A 21498-nucleotide genomic window follows, 5' to 3' on the forward strand; every position below is an offset into this window, starting at 1 on the left:
ATTATGCGGAATGCGTTTCAATAGACTATTCTCATACATCATATTTGTCTTGTGATACATGCAGTGTATTATCTGCATTGCCTGAAATCAGATTTTCCAGTGGCGGTGGTATAGACAGTGTGTTGCAGAATGAATAAATTTAGAAATATAGAACAAAATATAGTGCAGAGCACTATCCTCTTACGCCTTTCTGCGGAGCATGTTACTGAAGTATGTGCTGGTTAACACTGTATTAGGGCCTGGCTACACTCGAAACTTCAAAGTTTTTTCACACCCCCGAGCAAGAAAGTTGCAGCGCTGTAAAGGGCCAGTGCAGCCGTAGCCTTATTTGCATTGCAGATCTCAACACACTATCTAGGTGCCCCTTACTCAGATATGTGAGGATAGGGGGAGATCACAAAAAAGAATGCATATGTGTTAGAAAGAGACTCCTTTGTTTGTTTGTTTTTTAACTGAATCCTTTTAATTCTTAAATGTGTGGATGGAGACAGGATGGGAGTCATGGTTCCCCTGTGCTACTTTGGATGGGTTTCAAAGGACATTTTGAGCATGGCAATGCTTAGACATAGCTTTGCAAATAACAGTGTGTTGCAGGGGCACAGTACACGCTCCGAGTATTGCTGCAGAAGGGAGGGCAATTTACATCTGCTCCCTGCAGGCCTAACGGGCACCTGGCCAAAATGCCTAGAGCATATGCACATTGTCTGGAAGATGGTGTGGCACTCCTCTGGCCTGCCCTTCTGCGGGCAACATTTGCATATACCACACAGGGCTGCAACACCAGTATTCTGAGGATGATGTTGTGACAGAAAGAGCTGATATGTAATGATGTTATGCATACGGAGATGTAACCATTTCATTAACATTGTATGTGAGCTGGTCGGGAAGGGGAAGTTATGGTATACTGGGTTAGTAGATTATCCCGTATTGATCTATCTTAACACGGGACTTTTGGAACAGCAAACAGGATGTTGTGGTGTGACTCCATCTGGATCATGGTGTAATGGCTAGAGGCCTGAGAGCTGAGCGGGGGTGCACTCAAAGAAACCAGGAGGGGCCAGAGGTGCAGTTCCACCAGTAACTGTGACAACTGTAAGGTCCCAATTTTGCTTAAATTACCGTATTCCGGCCTAATGTCACTTACATTGCACACCTCTGCCTTATTGTGCAGCCGGGGGGTTGAGGAGGCACCAGAAAACATAAACAATAGGAGGCGTAGGTGAGCAGGTGAGCATACCTAATAAAGAAGTTTCCAAACACAAACTTTGAAATACACAGTTTTAAAAAAAGATTTGTTTAAAGTGCCCCATTCTCAACTGGTGTAATCCAGCATAGCTCCATGGGAGTCAATGGAAATATGATGATGTACAGCAGCCGAGGAACTGGTCTACAGTGTTCAACTCCTACCCGCATCTCATGAGTGTTACAAACTGAAGGACAGTATCTTGTTTCACTACTAGAAACCAACATATCGGAACAGCTCCTTCTAATTTGGCCACAGGGAGGATTCCATATAGCCATTTGCTGGCATTGCTGCTTCTGAACTGATGGGTATTAGCGCATGGTCCCATGGCCAATGCATGTGACTGGGATTCCAGAGACCTGGGTTTTCTTCCTACTTTGTCACAGACTCATTTTGTGGTCTTGGGTAAGCCACTTTACTTCTCTGAACCTCAGTTTCTTGATCTGTAAAATGGGGATAACGATACTTACTACTTGTGCGAAGCGCTACAAACATGTTGAGTGTTGTTATTATGGACCGTGAAGCTCCTGCGTTGCATTGTGCTGATGCTAAGATTCAAAGAGCCTACTGTAGGCCAAATTCTGCTGTGGAATATGCTCAGCAGCCCTATTTACTGCTGCGGCATCACCGGGGTGCAAATCAGGTTAGAACTGGTTCAGCTGGTGAACTTTGATTTATTAAATGTGCTGTGGTATCTGGCTATGAGTTGTCAGACACAATAATAGAGTCATAAGCATTTTCTGAGAACAATTTGAGATTTAAATACAATATGAACAGACACTTCTGAGTCAGTGGAATTACACAGGGATGAATGTGGCCCTGTGCAGTAGGTCAAAGATCGAAATCTTAGCATGCCTGCCCATAAGCTTCTTTTTTAAATAACACTCTCTTTTTAGATCTAATTTCTGATCTTCCAAATACTGCAGCTAATGTTCTCTCCTTAACTAAGCATAGAGAAGAATGCACATAAATACTGAAGTGTCCTAATCAGCGTTCCAGTGAAAACAAATTGATCCCGTTCATTGCTGACAATGGTAACTATCTGCAAAAGATTTTATTCTGTATTTTATATTTCTTCTGCAAATAATGTATGTAATTTAATTGGCTGGTTATTTCAAACCTTTGGGACCCATTGCTGGAATGGTACAAATTCCTCAGAAATATTATTAAACTTACCAACTGCAATCATAGTCTGCATCTCAGTTCTTCCCCAAGGACTATAAATCCTGTACGCCTTTAATTTTGCTTGCGATTTGGATCATTATGTGACAACAAAGGATGGATGCAATAATGAGGTTTTGAAATGTTATTTACACAACAGAAAAAAAATCGACTTGAGTTTTCTGAAAATTATTCTGCAAGCCATGGAAATGGCACATTTTTGCACACCAAATTCGAGACATTTCCATCCAAATAAATATATCTATCAGCCTACAGGCTAGCCATAGATAGCCTGGATTTATACTCTGATATTTTGTATTTAGACATAAGACACATTCTAGGTTTTTACTGCTGAGACCTGTAACCCTGTCTAGTTTTGCAGCATTTGTGGCCTATTGTATTTGCAGCCTGGCTAAGGAAGTATTTTTCTCCCAAAGTTTCTTAATTCTACTTCTAACTCTACTCAGCAGAGGGAGATGCAAAACTCTAAATTCCAATTGTCACAGAGCCTGATTCACCACTATGTTATTCCTATTGTGATTCCATTAACTTCAATGAAGTTACACTGGTATAAAACTGGAGTAATGCAGTGATGAATCAGGTCCTGTATTTTTCTCAGCTCAGATATTTTATCATTCTAAACTTTTAGGATTTTCACTCTCTAACCCATGGCTACATCAGAAGACAATATCCAGTTTCGTACCTCCGACAGTAAAGGAGCACAAATAGCAAGATGAGTGCACTGGACAAAAAGGCAGTGATATTGTGAGAACATGAGGCCTAACTAAGAAATGCTCCAGTTATTGTCAAAATTGGTTTACTCAGTTGAAAATCAAACTGCAGAAACACCTTGTTCCCACAGGGACATTAAATCAGTTGGAGCAGTGTTGTTTAATATACGTATTAATCATCTGGAAAGGGGAATGAGCAATGAGGTGGCAAAAGTTGCAGATGACACAAAGTTATTTACATTAGAGAAGTCCAGAGAGGAGTGTAAAACTTCAGAAGGGCCTAACCAATCTAGGTGAATGGGCAACATGATGGCAAATGAAGTTGAATATCAACAAACGCGAAGTTATGCACATTGGGGAGGGAAAAATTAAATCCCTCATATACCTTACAGGGTTCTAAATTAACTGTATCAACTAAGAAAAAGGATCTGGGTGCCACTCTGGACATCTCATTGAAGACCTCAACTCAGTGTGCACCTGCAGTCAAAAAAGAAGTTATGATGAATAAGGAGTAGGATGGAGAATAATATGGAAAATATTATAATACCATGATATAATTCAATGGTGCAGCTTCGTCTGGAATACTGCTCACAGTATTGCTCACTCATCACAACCAAAATATGGCAGAATTAGAGGGATTTCAGAGAAAGGTGTAAAAAATGATTAGGGGCATAAAGAGATTGAAAAGACTGGAATTGTTTACCTTACAAAGGAGATGAGTAAGAGGGGACATGGGACAAGTATATAAATAATGAATGATATAGAGAAGGTACATTAGAAGCATCTATTCTCCCTGTCTGATAACACAACAAGACAACATTCATTAAAATTGAAAGGTGGCAAATTCCAAACCAATAAAAGGAAATATTTTTTCACACAGCATGTGATTAATCTGTGGAACTCATGGCCATAGGATGTTGTTGAGGCCAAAAATATAGCAACATTCAAAAAGTGATTGGACATTATATATAAAAGCAGCTTATTCAAAGTTGTAATGATTAATATACATTCTGGAGAGATATTAAACCACATACTTCAGGGCTTAAGACAATCTCTAACTAATAGGGATTATAAGGATACCTAATGTGGGGAGGCAAATAATTTTACAGCTGCTTATTGCAAGGTTGCATGTACCTTTCTCTGAAGCATTTGGTGTGGACCACTGTCAGAAACAGGACACTGAATTAGGTGAGCCTTGGTCAGATTCAACATGGAATCCTATGTTCCTATATGCAAGCTAAGAGTCACCCGGTAGAAATAATCTGACCTGTACCAATAACACAGGGTTCACTGAGGGAAACTCCCGAGTACTGTATGTGATAAAGCAGATGTTGCATATAGATACACACTTCTCATTTTCTTCCTGACACTTCTATTTTTAGCTCACTATCAATTTGGATTTTTTTGTGCAAATACACTAAGCCAAGCTACTAAGCAAGCTGTAGAGTTGAAAATTTTAGTTCATAAAGCATTATTACTGCCTACTCCTGCATAATACTGCTGCCAGACCCCACAGGCTAGTTGGAGTATTAGATTTAACATAGAAAGCATAGGTAAAAAGTATACAGGAAAGCGCTCCAACATCTTACACATATCGCCAAGGAATGCTAACTATTCTGAATGCAACTAATTGCTGAGAGGAAGAGAGGTAATAAATTCTACCCTTCATGTTTATCAGTCACCTCTCTACCCTAGCCCACATCTATCATGGCAAATATAAGATCAAGTGGAAAGAAATAAGATTAGAGAGATGAATGAGTCTTCAAAAGGAGAAACCTGGCCCAAGCCTGACCCAAAATCAGGTTGTGTGTGATAGGTATTGGAGTGTTGCTGGATAGGAATATATTTAGCTGCTCAGTCAGGAGGGGGCTTCATGTCAGTCATTTAGTAGCACCAATGGTTTCACAAAAGAGTACATAAAGAAGGTTCCACATGCTACAGCCCAGAATGTTCCCAAAGCTACACCTTTTCATTGGGAAGCAGAAAATGAGCATCAATGCAGAAAGCACATTTCCATGGGCCTTTCTGTAGCAAAGGACCCCTGAGGGTGAGATGGGGCTGTGTATGGGAAATTATACTGAAGCAGAGGCAAAGCCTAGAGCTGTTGGTTTTCTTCAGCCTGTTGGGTGACATCTCACATGTAGAGCATTGCGAATAGATGACCTTAAAATCTCCATAGCCCAAGGATAAAAGTTGTATCTTGCAGTCCACTCTCCCAGCAACCCATTGCTTGATGGTAAACATTAGAAAAGTGTTTGGATCTTACCTTGTTAGCTTTGTTCCAATCTGCTGCCTCAGTTCAAGTCTCTCCTCATCCGTCTGCTTTGGGAGGATGTTCTTTTCCTCCAGCTCTCGTTTGGAGGGCCTGTTGCTAAGTTTGATTGCTAAAGAATCCTGCCTGCAGATTTTCATTGCCAGAGAACCTATGGAAGAAAAGAGAGGTCTTGCCAAAGGGGATGTCAACATTGTACCATATCATACAGCAGGCAAAGCGGTAACCGTCAGGAGAGGATAAGCAGAGTGAACTAAGTTAGATTCTAGTCTACACTACAGTGGCACAATTATGCCACTGCAGCTGCACTGTTGCAGTGCTGTAGTGTAGATGCTTCTTACATTGACGGAAGGGGTTTTTCCATCAAGGTAATTAAACCGCCACCTCAAGAGGCAGTAGCTAAATTGACAAAATAATTATTCCACTGATCAAGCTGCATCTACAGTGGGGGTTAGATTGACCTAAGTATGTCGCTCAGAGTGTGACATTTTTCATAGCCCTGAGTGACGTAACTAGGTCAATCTAATTTTAAGGGGAAGCCTTAGATCGATTTTTTTCCAGATTTACACCAGTTTATTAGCTTCAGTGGAGTCACTTTTAATTCACAGTAACTCCTCACTTAACTTGGTAGTTATGTTCCTGAAAAATGCTACTTTAAGTGAAACGATGTTAAGTGAATCCAATTTCCCCATAAGAATTAATGTAAATAGGGGAGTTAGGTTCCAGGGAAATATTTTTTGCCAGACAAAAGACATTATATACATATACAGTATAAGTTTTAAATAATTGTAAACAAACAATTTAATACTGTACTCACCAATGATTACTGTGAGGCTTGCTTGAGGCAGGGGTGTAGCGGGGTTGGGGTGTGGGGGCTTGCTCCGCTCCACCCACCCAGTCCTCCTGATGGGGAGTGGGGTTAGGGTGCAGGGGTTTGCCCCATTCTGTCCACCCGGCATTCCAGCTGGGGAGCGGGTGAGCCTCCGACCCTGCTCCCTGGCAGGAGCGCCGGTCAGGTGGGCAGAGTGGGGCGAGCCAAACAATCTTATAACAGAACATTGCGCAACTTTAAATGAGTATGTTTTCTAATAGATCAGCGACCTAATAATGAAAATGTTAACCGGGATGACTTTAAGTGAGGAGTTACTGTATATCATTACAGTGAAGGACAGAATTTGGTCCAACAGGTAAAGAGAATAAGATGCAGATGTAACAATTGTGGGGGTGTTTTTTAATAATGATTAATATTGTATCTGGATCTGCCACCAGCGTGGGGTTTCTGTGCCATATAACAGAATGGATATTTCACCCTCAGCGTCTGACTGGGTAGCAGGGCCTGTCCACCTAGAGAAAGAGGGAGGAGGTCTTTTCTCATAGTCACCTCACAGCTTACACTTAAGGTTCACAAAGAGACAATGCCAGAGCATGTATCCTTACTGAGTCAAGCCTGCTGTCCTTGGGCAGCACCCAGACCAGCTTGAACAGTGAGAGTCAGAATAGGTACGTATACACTGCAGCTGGGAGTGTCTCTCCCAGCCCAGGTAGACAGCCTTGTGCTAGCTCTGCTTGAGCTAGCATGCTAAAAATAGCAGTGTGGCACTGTGGCACTAGTGGCGGCTCGGGCTAACTACTCATGTCCCTCTGGGTCTGAGCTTGGCTGGCCAGCCTGAGCTGCCACCCATTCTGCAACATCCACACTGCTATTTTTACTGTGCTAGCTCGAGGAGAGCAAGTGCGAGTCTGCCTGTGTGGGGTGCAGTGGCACCAGTTTGGGGAGGGTGGGGCTGGGGGGAAGGCTGGAGGGGAATGAACATCTCTCTCCAAGGTTTTTGCACTTGCTCAAAGTTGCATAGCTTGTGGAGCCGCAGGGCCCACGGGCTGACCCCTTTTAAGCAGTGATCCCATTCTAAATCAGTATGGCTGCTGCTGGCGCGGCCCAGAGCATACGACTCAATACTACTCAGATTTGGCCTGGCTGCGGAGGGGTGGCCAGCCCAATCGGTATTGTGACTGGCACATGCAAAGTCTGTTCAGATACAGCAGGGTGCAGGGGAGTCCGCCGACAACTTGACTTTTGTCGGAACCAGCTCATGCAGTATGAGAAAGGGAAGCTCACCAGCTGAGGGAGACCTGGGGTTCCTGCAGGAGGAGGGCGGGCATGAACAGAGACTGGAATGGGGTCCCTTGCCAGGGGGTTGGTTAGAGGGACCGGAATTTGTACCTTCCAGGAAATATCTGAATTGGTGCCACTGACAGGCTGCGAGGCATGCTCCCAGCTGCAGTCGACACACTAACTGAGAGAACCAGATTGAGAGTCTCACAGACACAGGAGGATCAGGGCTTTGAGAGGTGGCTCTGTTCTGTTCTTGTCATTTAAGAGGAAAGTCTATCTAACTTAGCCTGTAGTGAAGCATAAGATTAGATGACATTAAATATGCAAGTAGGATGTTCGTTATTTTAAAATCTTGTGTCTTTAATTTTTTGTTCTAAGTGCTCAATAAAAATGCTTTGTTTTAAGAAGGCTGTTGGTCAATATTGTCGGTCACATGATCCTGAAGGGAGGAAATGCAGGTGCTTGCAACCCATTCAGACCTTCAGGGTGATATCCAGTTGCTGTACACAGGGTAGCGGACCCACGTTCTAGTCAAAGAGTGGAAGAATTGTGAGATTTCACCTAGAGAGAGCTATGGACTAGAGGCCAAATACTGGAGGGGGGTGCACTCAGAGAGCAACCAGAAAGGGGGAAGAGATGCAGCTAACCCCGCAACCGTAGGTCTTTAATTTAACGTAGAGTTGTCATTTGTGGGCCTGATTCTCCGCTGCCTTGCACCGTGTGGAGTGGGAGTAAAATGATACCAAATGAGATGATAGCATTTGTACAGATGTAAATTACGCTACATTGTGCAGGGTAGTGGAGAATGAGGATCATGTTTTTACTAGTAATTACACTTCTTATTGTAGCTTAGGGTTTTGGAGTCTGATTCTGAACTCATTTAGACTGGTGTAATCCAGGAGTGACTCCAAAGAAGTCAGCAGGGTTACACTGGTGTAAGAGTGCTGTAAGCAAGGTCACATTCAGGCCCTTGATTTTTAAATCAGTAAGGACTAAATTAAGAAAAATGCGAGCACAGCATACAGAGAGCTAAATACTGCCCACAGTACTCAAGTATTCAATGAGTTCAGTAAGTATGTGAGCAGAATTGGCCCTGACCCCCGTGGATACTGATCCTAACAAAAAACAGTGTACCTGTGTTATTTTGTTCTTAGAGAACATGCTGAGCTTTCTCTATGTGTATAATCCACACTGTATGAGGTACAAACCAGAAATGCCAGTCAGTGCTGGAAGGATCTATTTCAAAAACTACCCCTTGTCCATTAAGGGTGGTATTTAAAATAAAGAGCAGATGTCCAGCAATAATTTAGGAGTGAATCCTGAAGTCCTTCCTCGTTTTTTATCCAATACTTACCTGGACAAAAGTTCCAGGGCAAAATACTCACACTGACTTAAATGGGAGTTTTTCCTAAACGAGGATTGAATAAGACCTGAGTCAAGATCTCCAGACCTGGCCCTACTTTAGTATTGTTTCAAAACTGCTCAGTACTGGGCTCATTCTGATCCTATTTAAGTTGTTGGTAAAACTCCCACTGCCTTCTTGACTTGACGCCGACACATTTTAAAAAAAAAACCTGTATGTAAATATTCTGACATGACTTTGTACTTATTAAGTATAAAACACCTGATTGTCCTCTCACAATCACTGATTTTATGCTGCTGTTACTCTGTTGTAGTCAATGGAGTTTATTCTAATTTAGGTCAGTGAAGTGACAAGAAAATCCAGCCCAAGATATCCAGTTTGCTTGTGTTTTCCTTGTGCTTTGAGGATAAATTAAAAAAAAAACCAACACCAATAAAAGGGGAGAGGGAAGGATGAGTCTTACTTGTAAATAATGAGCTATCATCATCTTCATCTTCCTCGTCATCCTCTTCCTCTCTTGAGTAAAGGCAGGAAGAATCTTCATAGTCAGATTCATGAGGCACATTTTCTTTATCGTCATCGCATTCGATCACAACGGTTGGCACTTGTCTCATGTCGGAAAGGCCTCCAGGTCCTGTTTTCGTGACACTGTCACCCGGGTGTAAACCAGAGCTATCGGAAAAGGAGAATTAAAAAGAGAAATTAAGAAAATTAGAGAAAATTGCTTAGCAGGAGTCAGGGCTGCTTCTCTGAAGTCAGAACACAAGGGCCTTTTTATACTGCAGACATTTTTTTTAAGAGGGGAAGATGGAAGGATTATAGTTACCAACAAGAATGGGTTAAAACATGGTAAACAGGAAAAATTAAGTTACATTGGTTAGTAAGGAATTAAAGGATAATTCCAATTTAAAAACTTGCATAACCAGAACTGAGAAAGGACCTATTATTAAGGTTGCCTGACACTTCCCAATATATGACCCTGTTTTCAGTTGCTTATAATGTTGCCAAATGTTAATCATCTGGACTAAACTTTCCATGCTTGGTGTCTGCCTGAGGCTGAATTTCTTTGGAAAATTTTGGTGAAATTGGTTCTGTTGTTTCTGAGAATGAGTTTAGGGAAAAACATGACGGTTTGCTCATGTTAAAAAATTCTGCTGACCTTTGCACTGAAAAGCTATAGAGCCCCAACATTTTGGAGCACATGTTGAAAAATTGGCAGGAGCTGTGGCCTGTGTGCCAGGGATGTGCCTTTTGCTATCCCTGTGAAAATCCACATAAACTGGGACAAGTTATAGGAGGGAGTTTGGGACCAGCTGGACAAGGAAAATGGGACTAGGAACAAGTGTGGGGAGGACCCAAGATTCCTGAGTCTCACCATTCCTCTGCTGTCAGCATATATCTGTGAAATTCACTGGCATAGTGCATGTCTCAGCCCCCTCTAGGGTTGGTCCTCATGAAGAATGACAACCTGCTACTGCTATCAGTTACTCAGTTGCATTGGCAGAAGCCTGTGCAGTGTGTCTAAAGGTGCCAAACCCACTGATGACTCATGTGGGCATCAATATGATGCCACATGATTGAATTTTTGTTTTTCCAGTTTGCTTTCTAAAACACCTAGGAAATTACACAGAAAAAACTATATTAAAAAGAACATTATTAAGGTTGCAAAGTTAAGCACGTCAGCTGTTCAAAAAGGCCAGAATCAAGTTTGAATGAGTAATCTTAATCTGGCCCCTGGGGTATACACATGATACAATCTGTAATTACATGATCAAAAAAATACTATTTTTTTCACAGGACCCTTGCCTCACTCAGTGCACAGGATGGACCTGCTCTGGGAATGTGCCAGGGTTGTGTATAAAGGAGGCTGTTGTCCCTGAGACAAATGAAGCAGAAGATGGAAGGTGTGTAGAGAATGAGGTATGGAGGGAAAGGAGGGTCTCATGGTTAAGGCAGTTGAATGCTGCCCTGGAGAATTAGATTCTATCTTGCCTCGGACAGAGATTCCTATGTGACATTGGGCAAGTCACTTAAACTTTTCACAGGTGGTTACTAATTGTATGTTTCTCATTTTCTGGGTCCGCAACTTGAGACCTCAGGGTCTGGTTTGTAGAAGTGTTGAGCACTCACAGCTGTAAGTCAATGGGAGCTGTATTTTGAATATATCAAATGATATTTAAGGCCAAATACTCTGAAAAATCAGGTCCTAGGAGTCTCAAATTGGGCCCCCAAAATTAGTGGAAACTTTTGGCCTTAATGTCTGTGTCTCAGGCCCCCATCACAAAATGGGGCTAGAACCACTTCCTAATCTCACAAGGGGTTTTTTTTGGACTATTCATAGATCATTTAATCTGATCTCCTACATAACACAGGCCATAGGATTTCCATGAATTAATTTTTGATTGAATTAGTGCATATTCTTAGCAAAACATCCAATCTTGATTTCAAAATTACTAGTGAATCTAACAAAAAACCGTTGTAAAGTTAATTACCCTGACTGTTAAAACTTTCCACCTTATTTCTTGTCTGAATTTGTCTAGGATCAACTTCCAGCCGTAGGATCTTGTAATACCTTTGTCGGCTAGACTTAAGAGCCCATTAGCAAAGTTTTGATCCAAAAGTACGTACTTACAGACTGTGATCAAGTAACCTTATCTTTGTTAAATTAAACAGATTGAGAGCCTGAAGTCTATCACTATAAGGCATGTTTTCCAATCCTTTAATTATTCTTGTACTCCTCTCTGAACGCTTTCCAATTTATCAACATCCTTCTTGAACTGTGGACACCAGAACTGGACAGAGTATTCCAGTAGTGGTCAACCAGTGTCAAATACAGAGGTAATATAATCTCCTTGCTCCTACTCAATATTCCTATTTATACATCCAAGGTGTTAGGATTCTGGGCGCAGGTAGGCAGGACTAGTGGCAGGAGCTTGAGATCCCAGAACTGAAGCTAGGGTCAGAGCCAGTGTCAGGGATAAGTCAAGCTGAGGGTCAGAGCCACTGTCAGGAATCAGGCTGATGGTCAATACCACATATCAAGGTTCATTTTGAGTTTCCAGGGGGTCAACTAGGAGTCAAAATCCAAGTCAGAGCCAAGGTCAGTACCAGGCGTTCAGGAACAGAGAAGCAGGGTGGTCATGGCAGGTAGCTAGGGATCTGCCTTTTGCCTGGATTCTTCCTGGCATGCCCCCTGGGCTTCTATAGGGACAAGGAGACAATCAGGGCTTGCTAAGACCACTGTCAGTCAGATCACTCGAGGTGAACCTTGTCATGGCATTGAACCTCTGTAGACTATGAGTTGCAGGGAGTGGCCAGGTTACAGCTGCTGTCAAGCAGCAACGTGGGGATTCAGCTGCTTGGTAGCCCTACTGGCCTGGTTCAACTCCTGCTGATCCTTACAGAAGGATCACATTACCTCTCAATTGATTAATGTTTGTGAAGCACTCGATATTACAGTGATAAGCGCCATAAGAAAAACCTGGAGAAATTAATAATTCTGTCTTCAGAGCAGAGTTTGAACAGGGTCCAGTAAACAATTGCTAGGGTCACACATTGAACAATGAGAAAACAAAATATTGAACAGCTACTCATTGAGTGAGCACCCTCCATCCTGTGCACCTAATGAAGCAGGGCTCCTGTGGAAAAAACAGTATGCGATCATGCATTTAAAAGCTCAAGGGGAAAGAATGAAGGCTGCATATACAATCTTATTTCTGAGTGCATGACTTAACTTTAATAATATTCTTTTAACATGGGTTTCTGTGTGTAATATATATACATCTCTCTCAAATTCAAGGATTGTCACTCTGAAGCCTAGGATGACATATTCAAACAGCTACAAGCATGGTTGAGACCTCTTTTTGTTTAGAATATCACAAGGTTCAATCATCTCTAGGATACTCAGTCTGTGACTGTCCAATTTTTAAGTTCTCAGCCATTTTGACTGTACTAATTACACCTGTGCAGCGTCCAGCTACAGCAAGGCATATATCTACACCACGCTAAAAGTCCCAGAGCACTGTGATATCAAAGGGTTACTCAGCCCATAGGCACTGACTTCTACTGGCGCCGGTAGGTGCTCGACTCCCCTCTGCCCCTGGCCCCGCCCCGACTGCCCCACCTCCTCCCGCCCCCATTCCAACCCCTTCCCCAAATCCCTGCCCTGGCCCCACCTCCTCTCCTGAGCCTGCCACGTTCCCGCTCCTCCCCGCTCCCTCCCGGAGCTTGCTACAGCTGTTTGGTGGCAGCAAGCGCTGGGAGGTAGGCAGAGGAGTGGGGACATGGCACGCTCAGGGGAGGAGGCGGAGGAGGTGGTGAGGTGAGGCAGAGAGTGGAGCTTGGCTGCCGGTGGGTGCAGAGCACCCATTAATTTTTCCCCGTGGGTGCTCCAGCCCCGGAGCACCAACGGAGTCGGCGCCTATGACTCAGCCAATTACCACTCTTACTCTACAGCTAATTTGCATGTAACACTTTCATTAGTTGTATGAAGGAGACTGCACAGATAGTGGATTAACTGGCCAAACTGCCACACCTATGTGACAGCATGGGCTTCCAACTCTCCCCCTGCCCCGAGAAACTTTAAATCCTTGGGAAATATAAATACAGCATAGGAATCTTTACCGAGCGAGGGGAGATTAATTAAACCATTCCAAGCTTGCCAAATAACTTGGACTAACACATGGTTTTATAATTTCTTTCATTATTTTGGTATTTTACATCATGTCTACAGGAAGAAGGTAAATTGAAGCGAAATGTAAGTCCTGAGATTTTTTTCTTCACCTCATTTACAATAGAACAGTACAAAAGATGAATGGGGATACATTATCTGCAGATGAGCTGTGTCTCAGATGAAATATACGACCAAGGTTGTGTTTAATTTGTGAATGTTAGGCAAGGGGTCCTACAGGAATCAAAAAGAAATGGAAATGTGCATTAGAGCCGTCTGTCTACAAACTGACTTGGGAGCGCCAGTGGTCATTTTCTATTTTTAGCAAGATCCCAAATGGGATATACCAAGACACATGAATTGTCTGTGCAACAGCCCAAAAAGCCAGACACTGAAGAGCAATTTGCTTTTACTCTCTAAACATTCAGTCCTATTGCTGCTGCCGTATAGTATCTTAGGTTATGAGCTCATCACTTCCCACAACCTAATAGGTTCAAACCTGGTTGTTATTACTACTGTTTAGCTCTCTTCACATGTAGGTCTCAAAGCACTTCATAAGGGAACGTAAGTATCAATGCAGGTACATTTTTAAAGACAGGGAAACTGAGAACGGGAGAGCTGAAGTCCAATGTCACATCGCAGGTGAAGCGCAGAGCCAGGAAAGGAACCGAAATTTCCTACCTTCCAGCCATGTGCCCTATTCACCAGACCATATTGCCTCCCTCTACTAGGATCAGAGACTGTCAGAAAAAATCCTGGGTGTTGCAGTGGTGTTGGTGATTCAGTAGTAGGTGCTCTTCTTTCAGAAACAATAACTGTATGAAATTAGGAGGCCCTCTGCTGTTGGAGATGCTGCTCTTTGGATGAGAAGTAAATCTGAGTTCTTGACCTTGTCGTTGTTAAAATTCTCATGCTCCTTTCCACGTGAGTATGGACATTAATCCAGCTGTCCTGGCCACATTCCATTTGAGGCAACTATCAGATTTGGGTATGATCCTGCAAAGCAACTGCCACTCCTTTAGAGAGTCTAGGATGTGCAGAACCACAGTAGATACTCCACAGCACCCTGGAGGACTGGGCCCTTTAACTGTTTAAATCACCTTCCACTACGTCAGTTGGAGATGTTATCTTAATGTTCTTCCCTAACCTGTTGTGTGGTGTTGATGAGGACCATTAAACAGTTGCCAAGTTTCACCCCAGAAATGACTGCATTTTCAAGGGGGGTGAACTGTTATCCCATAAAGTGCTTTGGGATTCATAGGGATAAAAGGCCCTAGATACTATAAGTGAGTGATACCATTTGTTATCATTATGTTAGACGTCAAAGAGATCATTTGGTAATTGCAGCTTATATTGCATATATTTACTGACTGGACATATCAAAGAAAGGAATTTATTTGCCTAGAGATATTCTACATTTTGTAGCACAAAGTATTAAACATTCATGAAGAATTGGGTTGTGAATTTCTCTATTAGATTTCAATGAATTTTACATTATACTATTTTTATCCAAGAAGTAATTTTGGGATGCATCAGCTGAATTCTTCTAAGGATATATAAATGCATTACAGTCTTTAAAAACTTTCAATTAACTTTTATTTTATTGATATGCTTTAATAATTTAAATTCAATTAACTTCTTTTAAAAATCTCTCTTTTTCTGATTATCTGTTTTTCTGTGTAACTCTTCAGTGGCAGATACACGAAATCCCGAAGACTCAGATCTAATATCTTAGAGATGATAAAGCTCAGCATAATGCTGTTCTGTAAAAAAACAGTGAACGCTAGACAGTAAAATCATTCAGCTCAGTTTAAACACAGCACTGTCAGGCGCAGTACAAGTTCACCAAGTAACAGAAGAGGTGGGAGGGTAGCTCAGTCTTTATGCCCATTCAGTCTGCCTCTACCTCTCTCCTGGAGTTACCAACCAGGTGCTTATTGTGACAGAGTATTTTGGGGGGGGGGGGGGGGGCGGGGGCTATTCATGCCTGAGGTCCTGCGTACATTTCAACAATTTAGGTTACCATACAGCAGTTAGATGGTAATAGCAAGTTTCAATCCCTATCACACTGAGGCTTGATTTGAACTGGTGTCCTAGCAGTGGAAGATTCTCCATCTCTTTACAACTTCCTCAGTCATGCAGTCCACCAATAATACCACTTGCTATTTTAAGCCCTATTTTTTCCTGCTATTTTATGTATTTCCTGATTTCTGTTCCACACTATTAATTTCATTCGCTAAGTCAGATGACAAGGTGTTGTGCACTTTTGCCCTACCTGCAGTACTGCAGTTTACTTATGAAAAACAATCAAGGGCACAAGTAATTCTACTGTGATAGATTTCCTCTTTGTTGGTAGGAAATATGCACTGTCATGTGGTCTACTACAAAATTATTTGTAAAGGCTGTTGGGCTAGTAGTAGTATTATGTACTGAACAATTACACTACTAAATGTTTCAGATCATCAGTTTTAAAAGCTGTTTCAGATTTTGTTGCTTTGGTTGTTTAGAGATCAAGACCATGGCTATGCGGGCACTGGTTTCAAAAAAGAATTTATCTTAATATGTAAATTACAGTGCTGCTATTAAGAAAAGATTTTCATGAGAAAGTCAGAATTTAAGGATTATACAGACAACTACTGATATTCTTGTTACTCAAGGGTGTACTCTAAATAGAACAGGGAAATCACTCCTGTAAAAATCTAGTGGGATAAAACATATCCCCACAAACTATCATACATTCTTCTTTGATAACAGAATGAAGAGTTACCAGAAAAGATTCTATCAAAATGTTGTCAGATCAAGAGTATATTGTTTTGTTGCTTATCAATTAAACTAAAAATAGAAACACTTCAGATCACTGTACATTTATTAATATAATACTACACTGGGATGAGCATAGGATTAGCTATACATATTCAGAGTGTCTACCCTCAGGCCGTGAAGTTTAGACAAAAGTAGTTCTCTTGAAAAGTTTTATAGACTGAAATGCATTCGATAAGAACTACAAGACTTCTGGTAGGTAGGTCTAATATGATTTATTTTATAAATTTGAAGTCTGAGGGAACTGGATGTCTAAGGACAATTGGTTACAGAAACTTTCTGATACAGAGGTTTTCACTTTCTATCCCAGGGCAGGGCATTGGTAACTGGAATTACCCATCATTACCATCTGTTAGCTGTTTAGTATCCTGTAAGAAATAAGGTCTGACCCCAGTTGCGAGTTTACAAGAGTATGCATCATGATTGACACTAATTGGCAGCCTCATTAGAGAGACTGATTGGGTGCATGGCTGGAGATTAGACTAGCATGTCACGCCAAGTAGCTGCCCCTCCAAGTCAACGTTCAGGAACACAGGAAGGGCACAAACTATATGTCAGAAAAGCCATACTGAAGTCGGGGAAGAGAGGTACCCTGATAGCAAATCTACATCGTGGAACCCAAAATTTTCTTGGATTTTAAAGAAGTTGGCTGCATAAATTATCCCTTTGTTTAAATTGTGACACAATGTTATCCTCATGTAGGAAAATTGCGGCCTAGCTCTTGTCCCACTGTTGCTACAAGAAGAGGGAGTGAGTGCAGATCCTTTATGAGAGTTAGGAATGTGTCACTTAAAATCATAACACCACTTGGCACTTACATAGCAATTTTCATTTTTAAAATGCTTTTAAAATATTGCCCTGTTAATGCTCACAACACTCTTGCGAGGCCGGTAAGCGTTATCACCTGTTTTACAGAGAGGAAAACAGAGGCATAGAAGTTAAGTAACTTGATCAAGGTCACACACAAAAACGTGGTCCCTGGTTCCTACTCCATGATCAGGTAGTCCTCATTTTTCTTTGGCATGCTTCTAACTCATTGGCAAATCATTTCTAACTTCCTTTCACATAGCTCGTACCTTTTCCCTACCTTCAGATGTTGTTAGACAGTCAGCTCTCTGGAGACCTGGTCTTCTAAAGCAAAAAATCTATGTTGTTAAAAGAAGGGGATTGCGTGTTCTTTCTTTCCTTATTCTTGGCCACAGAAGCGGAGGTGGGTGAGGAGGGAATGGTTTAGGGGCGTGAGGTTTAAGAAAAGAATGCTGGAGAGTTTAGGGAGAAAATTACAGATGGGCTCAGGGATCAACCCACACCAGCTGAATTTACCAGAACGAGGAAATCCCACTGATTCAGGAAGAAAGCAAGAAGAAACAGGCCTTTGCTTTTAACAATTAAAAAAAAAGGCACCCTTTTCGCTGAAGAGGGCTGGTTATGGTTCACACTGAGGCTTGTCAGTATCCTCTTCCTTATAAAAAAAAATACCATAGTGTTCTTTAGTAATGCTTCACATCACTTGACAGTAGAACTACTGCAGTATCTGGAGTGATTATTTTAGAATACTTAAGTATTTAATTTTTGTAGATAATATCTGGGATCAGCTGAAATGCGTGCTACACCAAGTGATGTTAGGCACCCCCTTTTCTCATAATGTCATAGAGTTTAAGGCCAGAAGAGATCAACTAGTCTGTCCTGCATACAACAGGCCACCAACACCACAGGTTCACATTTGGTGTTTTTATGGGATCATTAAATTGGTGGCTCATAGTCATCGTGTGATTAACTAACACACCCAGGTTTTTCTCCTCTGTCATTTCCAGCTGATAGCAGAGATTCTTGTCGTTAGTCCCTGAGTGCATGACCTTACACTTTGTACTATTAAATTTCACCCCATTTCTATACTCCAGGCCTCTAGGTCATCCAAATCTTCCTGTATAATATTCTGATCCTCCTCTGTATGGATGATGCCTCCCAACTTTTTGTCATCAGCAAATTTAATTAGCACAGTCCTACTTTTTGTGCCAAGGCCACTAATTAAAATATTAAATACGATCAGTCCCAAGAGTGATCCTTGAAGAATGCCATTAGTAACCTCCCTCCAGCCCAGCAGTTCTCCTTTCAGCACAACCCACTGACCTCTCCCCTTTACACGTTTCCTTACCCACCTGACAATTCCTGTATTAACCCCCATTTTACTAATAATTCTCCATATAGTACCACGCCAAATGCTTTATTGAATTTTAGATAGATTTCATTCACTGCATGTCCTTTGTCTAAAAAATCAATTATTTTATCAAAGAAAGATCTACCTTTGATAATCCCCTGATGGATTTTATCCCATTTTCATTCACCTCCAGTCTTTAATTATTCTTTCCTTCAAAACTTGTTCTAAAACCTTGCATACTATTGAGATCAGACAAACAGATCTGTAGTTGCCTGGATTACTTTTTTCCCCTTTCTTAAATACAGATAACTGTTTGCTATTCTCCAGTCATATGATAACTTGCTACCTGACTTGCAATTTCATGTGCCAGTTCTTTCAGTATTCTGGGTTGGAGATTATCTGTTCCCCCCAGTTTGGGAGCATTAAACTCTTTGAGCTTTGTTTCTATTTTGGATGTGATCATTTCCATTTTCATAGGCTCATTCCCATTAGCCATTCTGCCTTTGCCTCTATGTTCTACATTCTTCTCCACAGTTGCTGGCCTGGGAGCAGGGGCCCAGCAGCATGCTATTTTGGAAGCAGTAGAAAAGTTTAGGAACCAATCTCAGATTCTACATATTTGATAGACATGATCACACAGAAAAATTGTATATTGAAGAAAAAACAGATCTCAAATATAAGCAATTTACAAGGCTTTCAAGGCTTCTGAGCTGAAGTGTCTCATAACAAACACTGCAATGTGATGTAATTTGGGTTTAAACCTGTTTTTTTGTACAATTAGGGAGAAAAGAAAGCATTACTGTCAAAATAATATCAGGAAAAGATACCACCTGGTGTACCTAATCCCCTCCCAAATCAAATCTATTCTGAAAACCTACACTAATCTCCTTGGAGACATTAGCACATTTGCTAAAAACAGAGAGTCCCTTGGAAGTATAAATTAAAAAACTTAACAGCACATGTCGACTTTACAGTTTGTCCGCATACATTATGAAACTAGTGACTGCCTTTCCAGAAGAAACAGTCATCAACTCTTTTTTTCCTTGAGTACCATAAACATTACTGACTTACTGGACAATGAGCGTAACTGAAATACTTGATTCATTATTCCATGACTGAAATATCGATTGAGGCACAAAAAAACCAGTTAATTGACTGAAAAGAAACAATCAAAAATCTGTTCTGTATATTAATGTGAGCTAGGAGTCCCTTAAAGGTAAAATCAATACTAATCCCATTTTTAAAAAATATTCTCTTCTGTGATGGGAGACAATTGCTTCATTCTGGGAACTGGATTCTTGCTTGTTCAGTTTTAACAAGTAGCTCAGTTTCAGCTTCTGGTAAATGTTAAAAATTAACAAAAATAAAAAAAACCCCACCACAATCTTTACATCACCTCCTTTAAACCAATTAAACATACTTGTAAACACAGACTTGATGGAAGCTTAGAAACTGGAACATCCATTGCTGGGAAAACGGGGGAACAGATGCCACTATGAAGTCATATGAAGAGAAATATCATTGGGTTTAGAATAATGAAGTGCAGCTTGCATGTATCAGGGCCAGATTGTGCAATTAACACCCAGACTTGTGCTAGGAATGGTGTGAAGCTGCACTGCTCTAGAGGGGGAGACAATCCCTCTTGACATCCCCCAGCACTCGGGAGTGTGTACAGTACTTGGTATCTCAGGGTGATGCAGCTAGTTCTGCAAGGTGCTTTTGCTAGGCTGTGCTGGCCTATGTGAAAGGTGGCAGGACTGTGGTCCCATCAAATCTCTACCCCTGTTATAATGACTTGTGCTCATAACATGCTACCTCCTGCCTCACCACTGGAGCCCCTTATCTGTGGCAACAGGAACCTCCCACTACAAGCTAGTCAACTTCACACCAGCTGAGGATTCCCTTACACTGGGAAAATCTACAGCGGCCCTTTCAGAGCAGCTACAAAGGTCTCTTTTTACTACTCTGGCAGTGCAAAGGACTAGTAGCATGGGGCAGAATCTGGCCTCTTGTCTATTTAAATTGCACGTGTTTGGTTTTCTGTACAATTTCCTATTTTCCTATCACCTTATCAGTTTCAATAGAACTGTCCGTGGTGAACTGCCCAGCTACCTCCTTGTGTTTTCACTGTCCATTTAGCTAATTCTCCTGTATATAAATTACAGCAATATTCAGATTACTCTAATTTAAACTGGGGACTGGTCTGGCACCAACAAGGACTGCAGGGCCAAGCCTTAAGCCATATTTCCACTGCTCCTCTTGAGCTACTTTGAGCACTGATTTCTGGGCACCTATATTTATTGATTTCTTCAGACTATAAGCATTCAGTGTAAAAATTCCTGTAGGGGACTATGTTCTGCACTACAGGGTGTACAGACTGTTTCTCCAGGAAGAAGCTCCACATGTCATATAATTTGGTATTGGATCTACCCTCCCTGAGAGCCCCCACAAGGCTCCAGTTAATTCAGATGTCCTGGTGAAAGCCTAAGGACTGCTGTTCAGAAGCCTGTGATTTTGACCAGAGACAAGCTGGTGGAATCCGTGCAAGGAAGTCAATATACTGGGATACATCCCGCATTCAATTGACTCACTTTACAAAATATGTGTGGGGATCTTGCATGGAATGGCATTAATATTCTCTATCCCCTTTGCAGTCTACAATTGGGATTGCTACAAAACAGCAGTGACAATTATGTTGCGTTTGTGTACACACACACACACACTCCCTCTACCGCAGCACACATTTATTTTATTTTATTCCCAGATGCATTTTAGATTACATGAAAAAACCTAAATAGCTCATGCAAATCACTATGTGCTCCCTCCAGCTCATCAGTGGCATGTAGATTCTTTGGTGGGGGCAACACATTTGGTCTTTATTGTTCTTTTCTAAATCCTCCACCTTTTTTTTCATTTTATTTTCTTTTGTCTTCCATGTAACCAAAGCTTTATTTGGAAACCGGGTGTT

General features: G+C 41.6%; 1 protein-coding gene across 1 annotated transcript in view; it reads right to left on the bottom strand.

Annotated features, from left to right (window-relative positions):
* Positions 1-21498, bottom strand: part of PHACTR1 (phosphatase and actin regulator 1) — a 178166-nt gene that overhangs the window by 50023 nt on the left and 106645 nt on the right. The window contains exons 6-7 of the mRNA XM_077810641.1: positions 9347-9555; positions 5402-5558 (exon numbers count right to left, since the gene is read on the bottom strand). Coding sequence (XP_077666767.1) covers positions 5402-5558; positions 9347-9555 — 366 coding nt within the window. The remainder of the gene's footprint in view (positions 1-5401; positions 5559-9346; positions 9556-21498) is intronic.

The sequence above is a fragment of the Eretmochelys imbricata genome, chromosome 2 (genome assembly GCF_965152235.1).
Source record: "Eretmochelys imbricata isolate rEreImb1 chromosome 2, rEreImb1.hap1, whole genome shotgun sequence".
Classification (NCBI taxonomy): Eukaryota; Metazoa; Chordata; order Testudines; family Cheloniidae; genus Eretmochelys; species Eretmochelys imbricata.